The 13,056-nt window shown below is 41.8% G+C and overlaps 1 protein-coding gene across 2 annotated transcripts in view; it reads right to left on the bottom strand.

Annotated features, from left to right (window-relative positions):
• ubxn4 (UBX domain protein 4) overlaps window positions 1–2,163 on the bottom strand; it is a 36,052-nt gene extending 33,889 nt beyond the window's left edge. Inside the window, exon 1 of one of the 2 annotated variants that reach the window (XM_047371434.1) lies at window positions 1,987–2,162. In XM_047371434.1, coding sequence (XP_047227390.1) covers window positions 1,987–2,104 — 118 coding nt within the window. In that variant the 5' untranslated portion in view covers window positions 2,105–2,162. Of the gene's footprint in view, window positions 1–1,986 lie in introns of both variants that reach the window. The other variant, XM_047371435.1, reaches the window with a different exon arrangement.
• Window positions 2,164–13,056: the final 10,893 nt, after the last annotated feature.

Genomic DNA, 13,056 nt, shown 5'->3' on the forward strand with positions numbered 1-13,056 from the left:
TGAAGCAGAGAACTGGAGGAAAGTCCTCACTAGGTCCCTCCCCAAGGAGTTCTTCTCAGTAGGTATAATAACCAGGCCAATTTTACATTTCTCATCAATCACACAGTACAGGGGTTGGACAATGAAACTGAAACACCTGGTTTTAGACCACAATAATTTATTAGTATGGTGTAGGGCCTCCTTTTGCGGCCAATACAACGTCAATTCGTCTTGGGAATGACATATACAAGTCCTGCACAGTGGTCAGAGGGATTTTAAGCCATTCTTCTTGTAGGATAGAGGCCAGGTCACTACGTGATACTGGTGGAGGAAAACGTTTCCTGACTTGCTCCTCCAAAACACCCCAAAGTGGCTCAATAATATTTAGATCTGGTGACTGTGCAGGCCATGGGAGATGTTCAACTTCACTTTCATGTTCATCAAACCAATCTTTCACCAGTCTTGCTGTGTGTATTGGTGCATTGTCATCCTGATACACGGCACCACCTTCAGGATACAATGTTTGAAACATTGGATGCACATTGTCCTCAAGAATGGTTCGGTAGTCCTTGACAGTGATGCGCCCATCTAGCACAAGTATTGGGCCAAGGGAATGCCATGATATGGCAACCCAAACCATCACTGATCCACCCCCATGCTTCACTCTGGTCATGCAACAGTCTGGGTGGTATGCTTCTTTGGGGCTTCTCCACACCGTAACTCTCCTGGATGTGGGGAAAACAGTAAAGGTGGACTCATCAGAGAACAATGCATGTTTCACATTGTCCACAAGATTTGCGCTCCTTGCACCATTGAAACCGACGTTTGGCTTTGGCATGAGTGACCAGAGGTTTGGCTATAGCAGCCCGGCCGTGTATATTGACCTGTGGAGATCCTGACGGACAGTTCTGGTGGAAACAGAAGAGTTGAGGTGCACATTTAATTCTGCCGTGATTTGGGCAGCCGTGGTTTTATGTTTTTTGGATAAAATCCGGGTTAACACCCGAACATCCCTTTCAGACAGCTTCCTCTTGCGTCCACAGTTAATCCTGTTGGATGTGGTTGGTCCTTCTTGGTGGTATGCTGACATTAACCTGGATACCGTGGCTCTTGATACATCACAAAGACTTGCTGTCTTGGTCACAGATGCGCCAGCAAGACGTGCCCCAACAATTTCTCCTCTTTTGAACTCTGGTATGTCAACCATAATGTTGTGTGCATTTCAATATTTTGAGCAAAACTGCTCTTACCCTGGTAATTGAACCTTCACACTCTGCTCTTAATGGTGCAATGTGCAATCAATGAAGACTGGCTACCGGGCTGGTCCAATTTAGCCCCTGTAGCTGTCAAACAACACAAGAAAAAAAGCTCTGCCAAGAATGTGGAATTAAAATGAATCTTTTTTCAAATATAATTTTTTAATTGATCTTATGTAATATTGTAATTTTCTGAGGCAGTGAAGTTTGGGTTTTTATTATCTGTATGCCTCAATCATCACAATTAAGGCTTGAAATATTTCCCTCTGTGTAATAAATCTATATAGGAGTTTCAGTTTCTGAACTGAGGGACAAAAACATTGAACCTTTTCACGACATTCTCTCATTTTTGAGCCGTTTGTGTTTAGCACTTCATATATTATTATTTGTTGTATTAAGACCCTCATAGAACTCGAAAACTTCTGTCAGGGAGTCTTTCACGGCGCTTGAAAGATGACGTTCTGGAGGCTACATGGTTTGCGGCTTGTGTAATAACTGGTAGCCATGTAAAAAAAACAAAGCCCAACTGGTTTGCCGATCTGCTGCTTCAACACGATTAAGTTGGGAATGACGTCATCCTTATGACCGAGTTGTGACTTACGAGGTGAACGAAAAGCAGCATTAAAACTATCCACTTCTAAGAGGACAGAGAACCCTTAGAATGGGTTAATCCAACAACGGCAAGAGGTAGCTTGCTAATGTCTAAAAGCTCTCACGACCAACCTGCGTCTACAATCATTTGAACAGTTACCTGCGATGACAACGACAAAGACCAAACTGCGTTGTTTAGCGGCGTTTATGGCCTCAGGAATCGATCCCTCAAACCAAAGCATTGCTGAATACTTTTTTCCGTATCTCAATGTACACATCAGCTAATGTGACATCAGCAGTATAACAGCAGTTTTGTCGCTGCTTCTTCTATTTATTGGCAGTTGGTAAAACGTCATCTGAAAGGCGTATACCGCCACCTACTGGACTACGAGGTGGACATTGGGAAAAACAAGATGGGATGCCTTAATTGTCCTTTTTGTTGACATGCAGTAACAATCAGCCTATAGGTACAGTTTGGCTCAGTCATGTAAAATATGTTTAAAATAAAACCGTTAATTTTAAGATAAATCAAGATAATAAACTACAGTATTTCTAGTAGTCCTCAAAAATGACTCATATTATTAAGGTATATCAAGCTGTGTTATTTATTTCCCAATATTCATGCTAAAAAATTATTTATGTAATTGGTAATGACTGATTTTCAAGGGGCCCCAACTCAGTTGGAATTACTTTTTCACATGGGGTAATGTTGGTTTAGACTACTTCAAAAGTAAAATCATAATTTGCCATGTGATTTTTGTTTTTAATATGTTTTGAAATGAAATTTATTTTTTGATGGTCTGAAATATTTCAGTGTGACAAAACAGCAAAAACAGTGTTTTTATGGATCCCTGCCTCGTGGAAGAGAGCTTTTATTGATATGAGATATGAAAGTATTTTAAACTCATATCAAAGCAAATGTTGGAGATTTTTCTCCAACTCTCAGACAGTCTTACATTTAATGTGGCTGCAATTGTGTGAATTATAATCAAAATTTCTCATTTAAAATCAATAATATTTTCTGAACACATAACACAGACATAGCACAGACATGCTAACACATCAAAGCCCTTTTGGTGCATCAAGTTGTGTTTTCATGCGATAGGAGCTTCCTTTATAAATTGATGCAAAAGATTTTTTAAGGCAGCAGTTTGTCCAGCAGTGAGAAACATTTTTAGATTGAATGCCTCTGGCCCCTCATAATGCGAGTTTCATTGGAGCAGTGGAGCAAACTTATGAAGGTAAACTTGGGCAAAACTATATGTGCATTGTAACTGTGAATTTGAACTCAAATTCTATAGGAGTTTTGTAATTGTAGATTTCTTTAGTCTTTCACAAATAAAAAAAAGCAACAGTTACACCGCTTCAGATTAAAAACAAGTTCACACATTGTTTTCTTTGACATACACATCAAAAAAACTCTTATGTTCAGTTTTGCTCCAATTGTTCCAACACTAATGGTGCAAAACTATTCGTGCACTGTAACTGTGGAGTTTTGTCATTGTAGAATGTTTTCTGTCCTTGACAAATACAAAAAAATCAGTTCTACAAATTCTTAAGCATAAGTGGAAAAATTGTATTGTTTGAGTTACACATGAAAAACGTCTTACATTCCCAGTCTTGCTCCAGTTGTTCCAAAACTAATGGTGCAAAATAAATTCACACACCTGTATTAACACCTTCTCACAAACAGTATTTTTCATCTTTTTTTCTCTTTAACACAAACACAAATCAGTGAATACAACTGCACGAATCTGCTGCTGTGAGTCAACAAGTTACATCCCGTTCTTGGTGCCCTTTCACTTTTGCATCATTCATAATGCTGATGGTGGAGCAAAACAATCTATGACTCGTGAGTAATTGGCTTGCCGGTACACCAGAGGGCGCGTCCTGCTCCAGACTCAGTAGGTTCCAACCGGAAATACAAGTACCGCGATGTTGAGGACTATGGAGACTCAGGGGCTGCATCCTTTGCAGACGGCATTTGTAGGTTGATGACATCACATGATTCATTGTTGGTTCAAAAGGAAGTAGCAATGGCGGAGGAGAGAGAAAAGCTGTGAATAAAATTGTATATATTAAATTGTCTGTAAAACAAAATCAACCTTTGCAATGTTTTTAAGTGAGAATGTAGCTATGCAAATCTGAAGTATATATTCGGCCTATCCAGATAGCACTTGATTGCAAAAGTGCTCTGATATGTTCGGACATGTCTGCTCGTGTTGCGCCAACAGCCTGCTCGCGTCGCAGCTGACCGGGTGATCGAAGCGCACTAAACCCAGAGAGACTATGGCAAGCCAACAGTGTCACAAATGGGACTTTTACCATGCGTCTGGTTAAAACGTTATGCAAAAAATGGCGCTTTATAAATCAGGACGCCGTAAAATACGGCAAAAATCCCATTAAGGCACAGTTTAATGTGACGTTTTAAGAGCACCCGCTGAATTGAACGGCGATCATTGAACGGCGCTTTTTACGCCCAACGGCGTTCAATGTCCTGACACAACACCCTCTTTTTCACAGCTTTGTGGCATTTTTTACGCTGTCTAAGGCCACAGGTAGCAGGTTTTTAAAAAAAAAACAATATTTCCCCAACAAGAATCCCTCATGAAGAAAAAAATATCGAGGCACGTGACGTCGCCCGGTACGGCGGAGCCGGGGTCCCACCCTGGAGCCAGGCCTGGGGTCGGGACTCGTCGGAGAGCGCCTGGTGGCCGGCTTGCTCCTCGCGGGACCCGGCCGGGCCAAGCCCGAACGAGAGACGCGAGGACATCCCCCAGTGGGCCCACCACCTGCAGGGGGAACCGTGAGGGGCCGGTGCAAAGAGGATTGGGTGGCGGATGAAGGTGGAGACCTCAGCGGCCCGATCCCCGGATGCTTAGGCTGGCTCTAGGGACGTGGAATGTCACCTCGCTGGGGGGGAAGGAGCCTGAGCTTGTGCGAGAGGTCGAGAGATATCGACTAGAGATAGTCGGGCTTGCCTCCACGCACAGCGTGGGCTCTGGAACCCATCTCCTTGAGAGGGGTTGGACTCTGTTCTACTCTGGAGTGGCCCACGGGGAGAGGCGGCGGGCTGGAGTGGGTTTGCTTGTTGCCCCCCAGCTCAGCCGTCTCGTGTTGGGGTTTATCCCAGTGGATGAGAGGGTCGTATCCCTGCGCCTTCAGGTTGGGGAGAGGTCTCTGACTATCATTTCAGCCTACAGGCCGAGTGGCAGTGCAGAGTACCCGGCCTTCTTGGCGTCCCTGTCAGGGGTGCTGGATACTGCCCCTCCCGGGGACTCCATTATTCTGCTGGGGGACTTCAACGCCCACGTGGGGAACGACAGTGACACCTGGAGAGGCGTGATCGGGAGGAATGGCCTCCCCGATCTGAATCCGAGTGGTGTTTTGTTATTGGACTTCTGTGCTAGTCACGGATTGTCCATAACGAACACCATGTTCAAACATAAGGGTGTCCATCAGTGGACTTGGCACCAGGACACCCTAGGCAGGAGGTCGATGATCGACTTTGTTGTCGTATCATCAGATCTTCGGCCGCATGTTTTGGACACTCGGGTGAAGAGAGGGGCTGAGCTGTCCACTGATCATCACCTGGTGGTGAGTTGGATCCGCTGGAGGAGGAGAAAGCCAGTCAGACTTGGCAGGCCCAAGCGCATAGTGAGGGTCTGCTGGGAACGTCTGGCGGAGCCCTCGGCCAGGGATGTATTCAACTCCCACCTCCGGGAGAGCTTCGACCAAATCCCGGGGGATGTTGGAGACATAGAGTCCGAGTGGACCATGTTCTCCGCATCTATTGTCGATGCTGCTGCCCGTAGCTGCGGCCGTAAGGTCTGCGGTGCCTGTCGCGGCGGCAATCCCAGAACCCGGTGGTGGACACCGGCAGTAAGGGATGCTGTTAAGCTGAAGAAGGAGTCCTATCGGCTGTGGTTGGCTTGTGGGACTCCTGAGGCGTCTGACGGGTACCGTGAGGCCAAGCGTGCTGCAGCCCGGGCTGTGGCAGAGGCAAAAACACAGGCCTGGGAGGAGTTTGGTGAGGCCATGGAGAAGGACTACCGGTTGGCCTCGAAGCGATTCTGGAAAACCGTCCGTCGCCTCAGGAGGGTGAAGCAGTGCTTCGCCAACACTTGTTTATAGTGGGGGCGGGAGACTGCTGACCTCGACTGAGGACATTATCAGGCGGTGGAAGGAGTACTTCGAGGATCTCCTCAATCCTGCCAGTTCAGATTATTTAGTTAAACGGCGCTTATTTACAACAATGTCATCTCAAGGCACCCCACAAAGGGTCCCACTGATGGTCATTGTTATACTAAAAACCACAATGGTTGGGATACCTCCCTTTGTCAGACTGATTATAACCATTGGAAAAGAGAAGGGGTCATACAGGTAGCAGAAATGGAGGGTGTGTTTGCACCTCAAGTGCTCTGTTAGGAACATATGGACCAATCAGATCTCTGATGTATGATGGAGCTAGATCATTAAGGGCTTTATATGTGAGGAGGAGAATTTAAATTCTATTCTGGATTTAACAGGGAGCCAATGAAGGGAAGCTAAAATAGGAGAAATATGATCTCTCTTTTTAATTTTCATCAGAACTCTTGCTGCAGCATTTTGAATCAGCTGAAGGCTTTTAACTGCATTTTGTGGACATCCTGATAGTAACGAATTACAATAGTCCAGCCTTGAAGTAACAAATGCATGGACTAGTTTTTCAGCGTCACTCCTAGATAGGATATTTCTAATTTTGGCAATGTTCCGGAGATGAAAGAAGGAAATCCTAGAAACCTGTTTAATATGGGATTTAAATGACATGTCCTGGTCAAAAATAACACCAAGGTTTTTTACTTTATTATCAGAGGTCAATTTAATGCCATCCAGGTTAAGTGATTGACTAAGCAGTTTCTTTTTTAAAGACTCCGGTTCAAAGACGACAACTTCTGTCTTGTCTGAATTTAGAAGCAAAAAATTTAACGTCATCCAAGTTTTTATATCTTCAAGACATGCTTGTAGTCTATCTAACTGGTTGGGCTCATCAGGATTTATGGATAAGTAAAGCTGAGTATCATCAGCGTAACAATGAAAATGTATCCCATGCTTCCTAATAATTTGACCTATTGGAAGCATATATATAGTAAAGAGAATTGTCCCAAGTACTGAGCCCTGTGGTACTCCACAATTAACCCTGGAGTTTAAAGATGATTTATCATTTACATGAACAAACTGGAATCTGTCAGACAGATAAGATTTAAACCAGCCTAGCGCTGTTCCCCTGATCGCTACAGCATATTCCAGCCTTTCTAAGAGAATTTTGTGATCAACTGTATCAAATGCAGCACTGAGATCTAACAGAACCAGAACAGACACAAGTCCATTATCTGAGGCCATAAGAATATCATTAGTGACTTTCAGCAGAGCTGTTTCAGTGCTATGATGAGCTCTGAAACCTGACTGAAACTCTTCAAACAGGTCATTGCTGTATAAATGCTCACACATTTGATTAGCAACAATTTTCTCAAGAATTTTAGATAAGAATGGAAGATTGGATATAAGTCTGTAATTTTTCCAGTCATCTCGATCAAGTGAAGGTTTCTTAAGTAAAGGTTTAATTACAGCTAACTTAAAAGCCTGTGGTACATATCCATTTACTAAAGATAGATTAATCATATCTAAAATGGGGCTGGTAATCAGAGGGAACACTTCCTTAAATAATTTGGTTGGGATTGGGTCTAACATACAAGTTGAAGGTTTAGATGAAGCTAATATTTCTGATAACTCAGGAAGCTTCACAGGATCAAAACAGTCCAAACACAAATCAGGTTCTGCAGTTATTTCCAATGTTGTCTCACTTGCTGAGGATGAAGTAATCATCTTCCGGAGTATGTCAAAGATTTTCTTTTTAATAGAATAAATTTTATTTAAGAAGAATCCCATAAAGTCATGGCTGCTAAGAGCTAAGGAAATAGATGGCTCAACAGAGCTATGACTCTGTGTAAGTTTAGCAACTGTACTAAAGAGAAACCTAGGATTATTCTTGTTCTCTTCTATTAATGATGAGAAATAAGCTGTTCTAGCTTGGTGAAGTGTCTTTTTATACAACAGTAGGCTATTTTTCCAGATTAAGTAGGAATCCTCTAGGTGTGTAGAGCGCCATTTTCTCTCCAATTTTCTAACATTGTGCTTTAAAGTACGCAGCTCTGAATTAAACCAAGGAGCTAACCTCCTATTAGTGATTACCTTCTTTTTCAAGGGGGCTTCATTGTCTAATGCATCACGCAATGATGAAGAAACACTTTGAACAAAATAATCAATTTGTGAAGGGGCAGAAACAGAATTATTGCCCTCCACTGTGGTTTTCAGTGATAATGAGGAAATTAAAAGTGGAACAGATTCTTTAAAGGTTGTTACAGCATCGCCTGATAATGATCTACTATAATGAAATTTTCTTTCAGGTGTGGAGTACTTGGTTAAATTAAACTCAAAGGTTATTAAGAAATGGTCAGACAGGACAGGGTTATGAGAGAATATTGTTATGTCTTTACACTCAATGCCATATGTCAGCACAAGGTCCAGAGAATGAAGACAAAGGTGGGTAGGTTTGTTAATGTTTTGATCAAAGCCAATTGAGTCTAAGATAGCATTAAACGCTATTTTTAAGCTATCACTTTCAGTGTCAGCATGAATGTTAAAACCCCCCACTATAATAACTTTATCTGTATTTAACACTAAATCAGATAAAAGGTCTGAAAACTGATCTAAAAATTGAGAGTAAGGGCCTGGTGGACGGTACAAAACAACAAACAGAAGAGGTTTTAGTGCTTTGCAATTTGGATAAGGAAAACTAAGGATTAAATATTCAAAAGAGTTGTAGCTATTGATTGGTCTGGGCCTAATCAATAAATCAGACTGAAAGATGGTTGCTACTCCTCCTCCTCGCCCAGTCTTTCGAGGAATGTGAAAATTTAAATAATTAGTAGGAGTTGACTCATTTATAGTAACATAATCCTCTTGCTGCAGCCAGGTTTCAGTGAGGCAAAGTAAATCAATCTGATTGTCACAAATCAGGTCACTAACTAGCAATGTCTTTGAAGAGAGAGATCTTATGTTCAGTAAGCCACATTTAATTGTTTTATTTTTCTTTTCGGTCTGAGTTGTGTTTATTTTTATTAGATTTTCCTGATTTCCTCCTTTTAGATAATTTTTTAATCTATTCAATTTTGGCCGTGGGCAAGACACTGTTTTAATAAGGTAATGGGTGGGTAGCAGTCCAGAAGCTGCAGAGAGGAGTGTTAAACTACGACCCTGCTTCCCGGTCTGAACCCTTATCGGCAAACGGGATGTCATTGTTGTTATAGCCTGTTACCTTTAAATAATGATTTCATTATTGATTATTATTTAATAAACAGCTTTAGAACCATAACATAAGGTGATTGTATTTACTTGACATGGAAAATAAATAGCACTATGTGTATGTGTGACGTGTTGAAAGGATGACGAAGATTTATTGCACAAACAGCCGGTTTATTATAGAGCACGGGTGGCTATTCTGAATTGTCACTCACAGAAAATTATAAATAAATGCTTAAAAACACGCTGGATGTCCCAGGCCATAAGGCTGCCACAAGGGTGCCACAGCCTGCCACCGGAACTGCCAGTTCTGCCTGCCACTGCCACAAATTGAGCTCGGCCCTGCTGCAATTCAATCAATTTCTCGGCACATTTGCAATGTAATGCAATGCAGACGTGCACAACGCCCCCTACCGAACAAGATGGGTAGCTCGGTCAGCAGGGAGCTGAGGAAGAGCGGCTGCTGTCGTCACTCTGCTGCGCCCGCCGCTCGGAATGCTTTTTCGTTTTCGAGTTCTGGGCAGTACTTTGCGGGCAGACCACGAAAACGAAAAAGCAATGTCTGCTTTGTTTTCTTTTTGATTATGGCATAAAATGTGCAGTCATGAAGAAGAAAATGCAAATGCAAATAGGATGATTGATTACTAATTTTATTTATGGGTCAAATAATGCAGCCACATTCTTAAAATGAAAAAGCATTTCTGGAAATGCTTTTTCATTTTCAAATTTTACATTTCAAATTAAATTTTGGTATCTGTTTGCTGGGGTACATCTTGAAAAATAAATCTCAAATGTCTTTTTCTTTTTCATTTTAATTAAGTGAAAGATGAGCAGTCTTGAAGAAGAAAATTAAAATGCAAATAGGATTATTGATTACTAATTTCATTTATGAGTCAAACAATGCAGCCACATTCTTAAAATGAAAAAGCATTTCTGTAAATGCTTTTTCAATAAGGAAATATGGTAACGATTTGCTTCCATAGTTTTCATCCGCACCACATGCAGAAATACACTACTGCGCATCGTTTTAAACACTCCAGAGGGGGCAGTGTATTACAAAAGTGAAACCTATGTCAGCCAATCAGAATCTTTCAAAACAATCACGACTTCCTTTAGGTATAAAACATGGCGCCAGGAGGTTAATTTGTGTGGACAGTAAAGTGTTGCAGCAGCAGGGCTTGTAAAACACAACATACCAAAAGTATCTGAACCAGTGTATTCAGCACCTCTCTGACAGCATTCATTTTTACTCCGCTGTATGGCAGAGTCTATAAACGAAAAGCTTAATTTATTGCCCGCCATTGTATTGTTTTGATTACGGTCTAAGATGCACTTAATAACTAAAATTTGTTAATTCTAATTAATAATTTATAATTATTAACCAAACTACGCATATTTTCACTGTTTAATCAGCTGCACCACCGATCGGTGGGGGAACTTTGGCTGTATTTTGACAGATAAATCACTCTTGCTCGAAATAAACAGAAACGCTTTTCTTTATATAGCTGAACATTTATTGACCACATAGCGATACAATTACTATTCTGGTCCAAAAATCTTCACCTAACTAAATATGCACTATTCTACAGAAGGGAGCAAAATGACTGATCTAAAAATAATAATAAAAAGAAAATATATGTGCATATGGCGATCAAACCAGGATGTTTTATGGACAAAATGTTCAATTTGGGTAACTTGGAAAGTGGGTGCAGAACCACTGTACAGGGCAGCCTTCTTGGTGCGCTGATGCGGCGATCAGTGGTAACATTTTTTTTTTACTTGTATTCATCTTTGTATGTTTGATTAAGAAATAGAAATAAAGGAAAAAAAACGAATAAATTGTCTCCTCCGGTTTGATCCCATCATTAAATATCGAGTGTTTGTAAGAGAAAGAATTGCTAAACATGGCATTATGAAAATGTGTATTGTAACTCTTCTCATCCCGGTAGTTTTGGAGGAGTCAAAAGACTGTGAAAGACTTTGCAGGGAGAAACAGGGCAAAATATCGGCGTTGCTGAATTAAAATATTTTTTATCAGGACAGGATGCGTACACCATTAACCGGCAAGGTTACATTTTCCAAGAAACAGAGTTTTTGTCTCTGGACCTTTAAACCAATTTCAAGCCGATCTGTACGACATGCAATCCTTAGCAGACCAAAATGATGGATACAATTATTTCCTCTGGATCTTTTCCCCCAGGAGCGACCCAAATGACTCTAGAGCAGGACTAAACTTTTAACACTTTTAATCTAAACAGGGTAGAGAAATGAGAGATTTGGCTAGGCGCCCATCAATTAAACTCGAAGTCCCGCCCACATTCCAAAGTGACAGGTGACCACGGCCGTAACCCCGCCCTTCCGCCTCAACATTGTCTAAAAATGTCTGAAATTCCCCCGAGAAAGGTGCTACGGGTGTGGAATAATTCAATTCAATTCAATTCAATTTATATAGCGCCAATTCACGTCACATGTAGTCTCAAGGCACTTCACAAAGTCAGATACATACATTCCAATTAATCTGTTAAGGCTTTGAGCAACGGGACCCCAGAATGCAGACGAGCAGGCAGCGTGATGGTAAGTGGAAAAAGGATTTAATGACAAAAAAACACAAAAACTCACTCACAGCAGGAGGCAAGAACAAAACAAACGGGCAGGCGAGACAGGCATGGCATGATCAGAAAACAAGAAATGAGCATGATTTGAAAATGATTCCGCCATGAATAACTGAACAGGTGTGTATGGAGCGTGACCAGGTGAAACAAGAAAACAGATTAATAGGTGGATAAAAAAGCTTTTCTATCTAAGGAAACCCAGCAGATTGCATCGAGTCAGCAGTCACTCCTCCCGGATGAGCATGTAGGGACAGTGGACAGTCACTGGCGTTGACTTTGCAGCAATCCCTCATACTGAGCATGCATGTAGCGACAGTGGAGAGGAAAAACTCCCTTTTAACAGGAAGAAACCTCCAGCAGAACCAGAACCAGGCTCAGTGTGAGCGGCCATCTGCCACGACCGACTGGGGGTTTGAGAGAACAGAGCAGAGACACAAAGAGAACAAAGAAGCACTGATCCAGGAGTACTTTCTATGGGAAGGAAAAGTAAATGTTAATGGATGTAGCTCCTTTAGTCGTTTCATCTAGAAAGAAAGAACAGATAAACTCTGAGCCAGTTTTCAAGGTTAAAGTCTGAAAGAGAGCACATAGAGTTAGTCACAGTAAAAGCTCAGTCAATCACCATGTCTAGGAGAGAGAAAGGGTTAAAAACTGAAAGACAGGGCCATGTGGATCATCGGTAGAGGGTGAGCATTAAGTTGTTGCCAGCAGAAGCTTGGACGATTCCCCTCTCCAGAAAGGTGTCACAGGTAGACACAGAGTCAGGCCAGGTGTAGCTTCTAGGAAGAGAAAAGAGGGAGAACATAAAGTTAGAAATTGAAATAACAGCAAATAATGCAGAATTAGTGAGTAGTATGAGAATGTAGCAAAGAGGGTGAAAGTGGTCATTATGTCCTCCAGCAGCCTAAGCCTATAGCAGCAGAACTACAGAGATAGCTCAGGATAAACTGAGACACTCTAACTATAAGCTTTATTAAAAAGGAAAGTTTTAAGCCTAGCCTTAAAAGTAGACAGGGTGTCTGCCTCATGGACCAAAACTGGGTGCTGGTTCCACAGGAGAGGAGCCTGATAACTAAAGGATCTGCCTCCCATTCTACTTCTAGAGACTTTAGGAACCACCAGTAAACCTGCAGTCTGAGAACAAAGTGCTCTGTTAGGAACATATGGACCAATCAGATCTCTGATGTATGATGGAGCTAGATCATTAAGGGCTTTATATGTGAGGAGGAGAATTTTAAATTCTATTCTGGATTTAACAGGGAGCCAATGAAGGGAAG

Source organism: Girardinichthys multiradiatus, chromosome 7 (assembly GCF_021462225.1).
Source record: "Girardinichthys multiradiatus isolate DD_20200921_A chromosome 7, DD_fGirMul_XY1, whole genome shotgun sequence".
NCBI lineage: Eukaryota > Metazoa > Chordata > Actinopteri > Cyprinodontiformes > Goodeidae > Girardinichthys > Girardinichthys multiradiatus.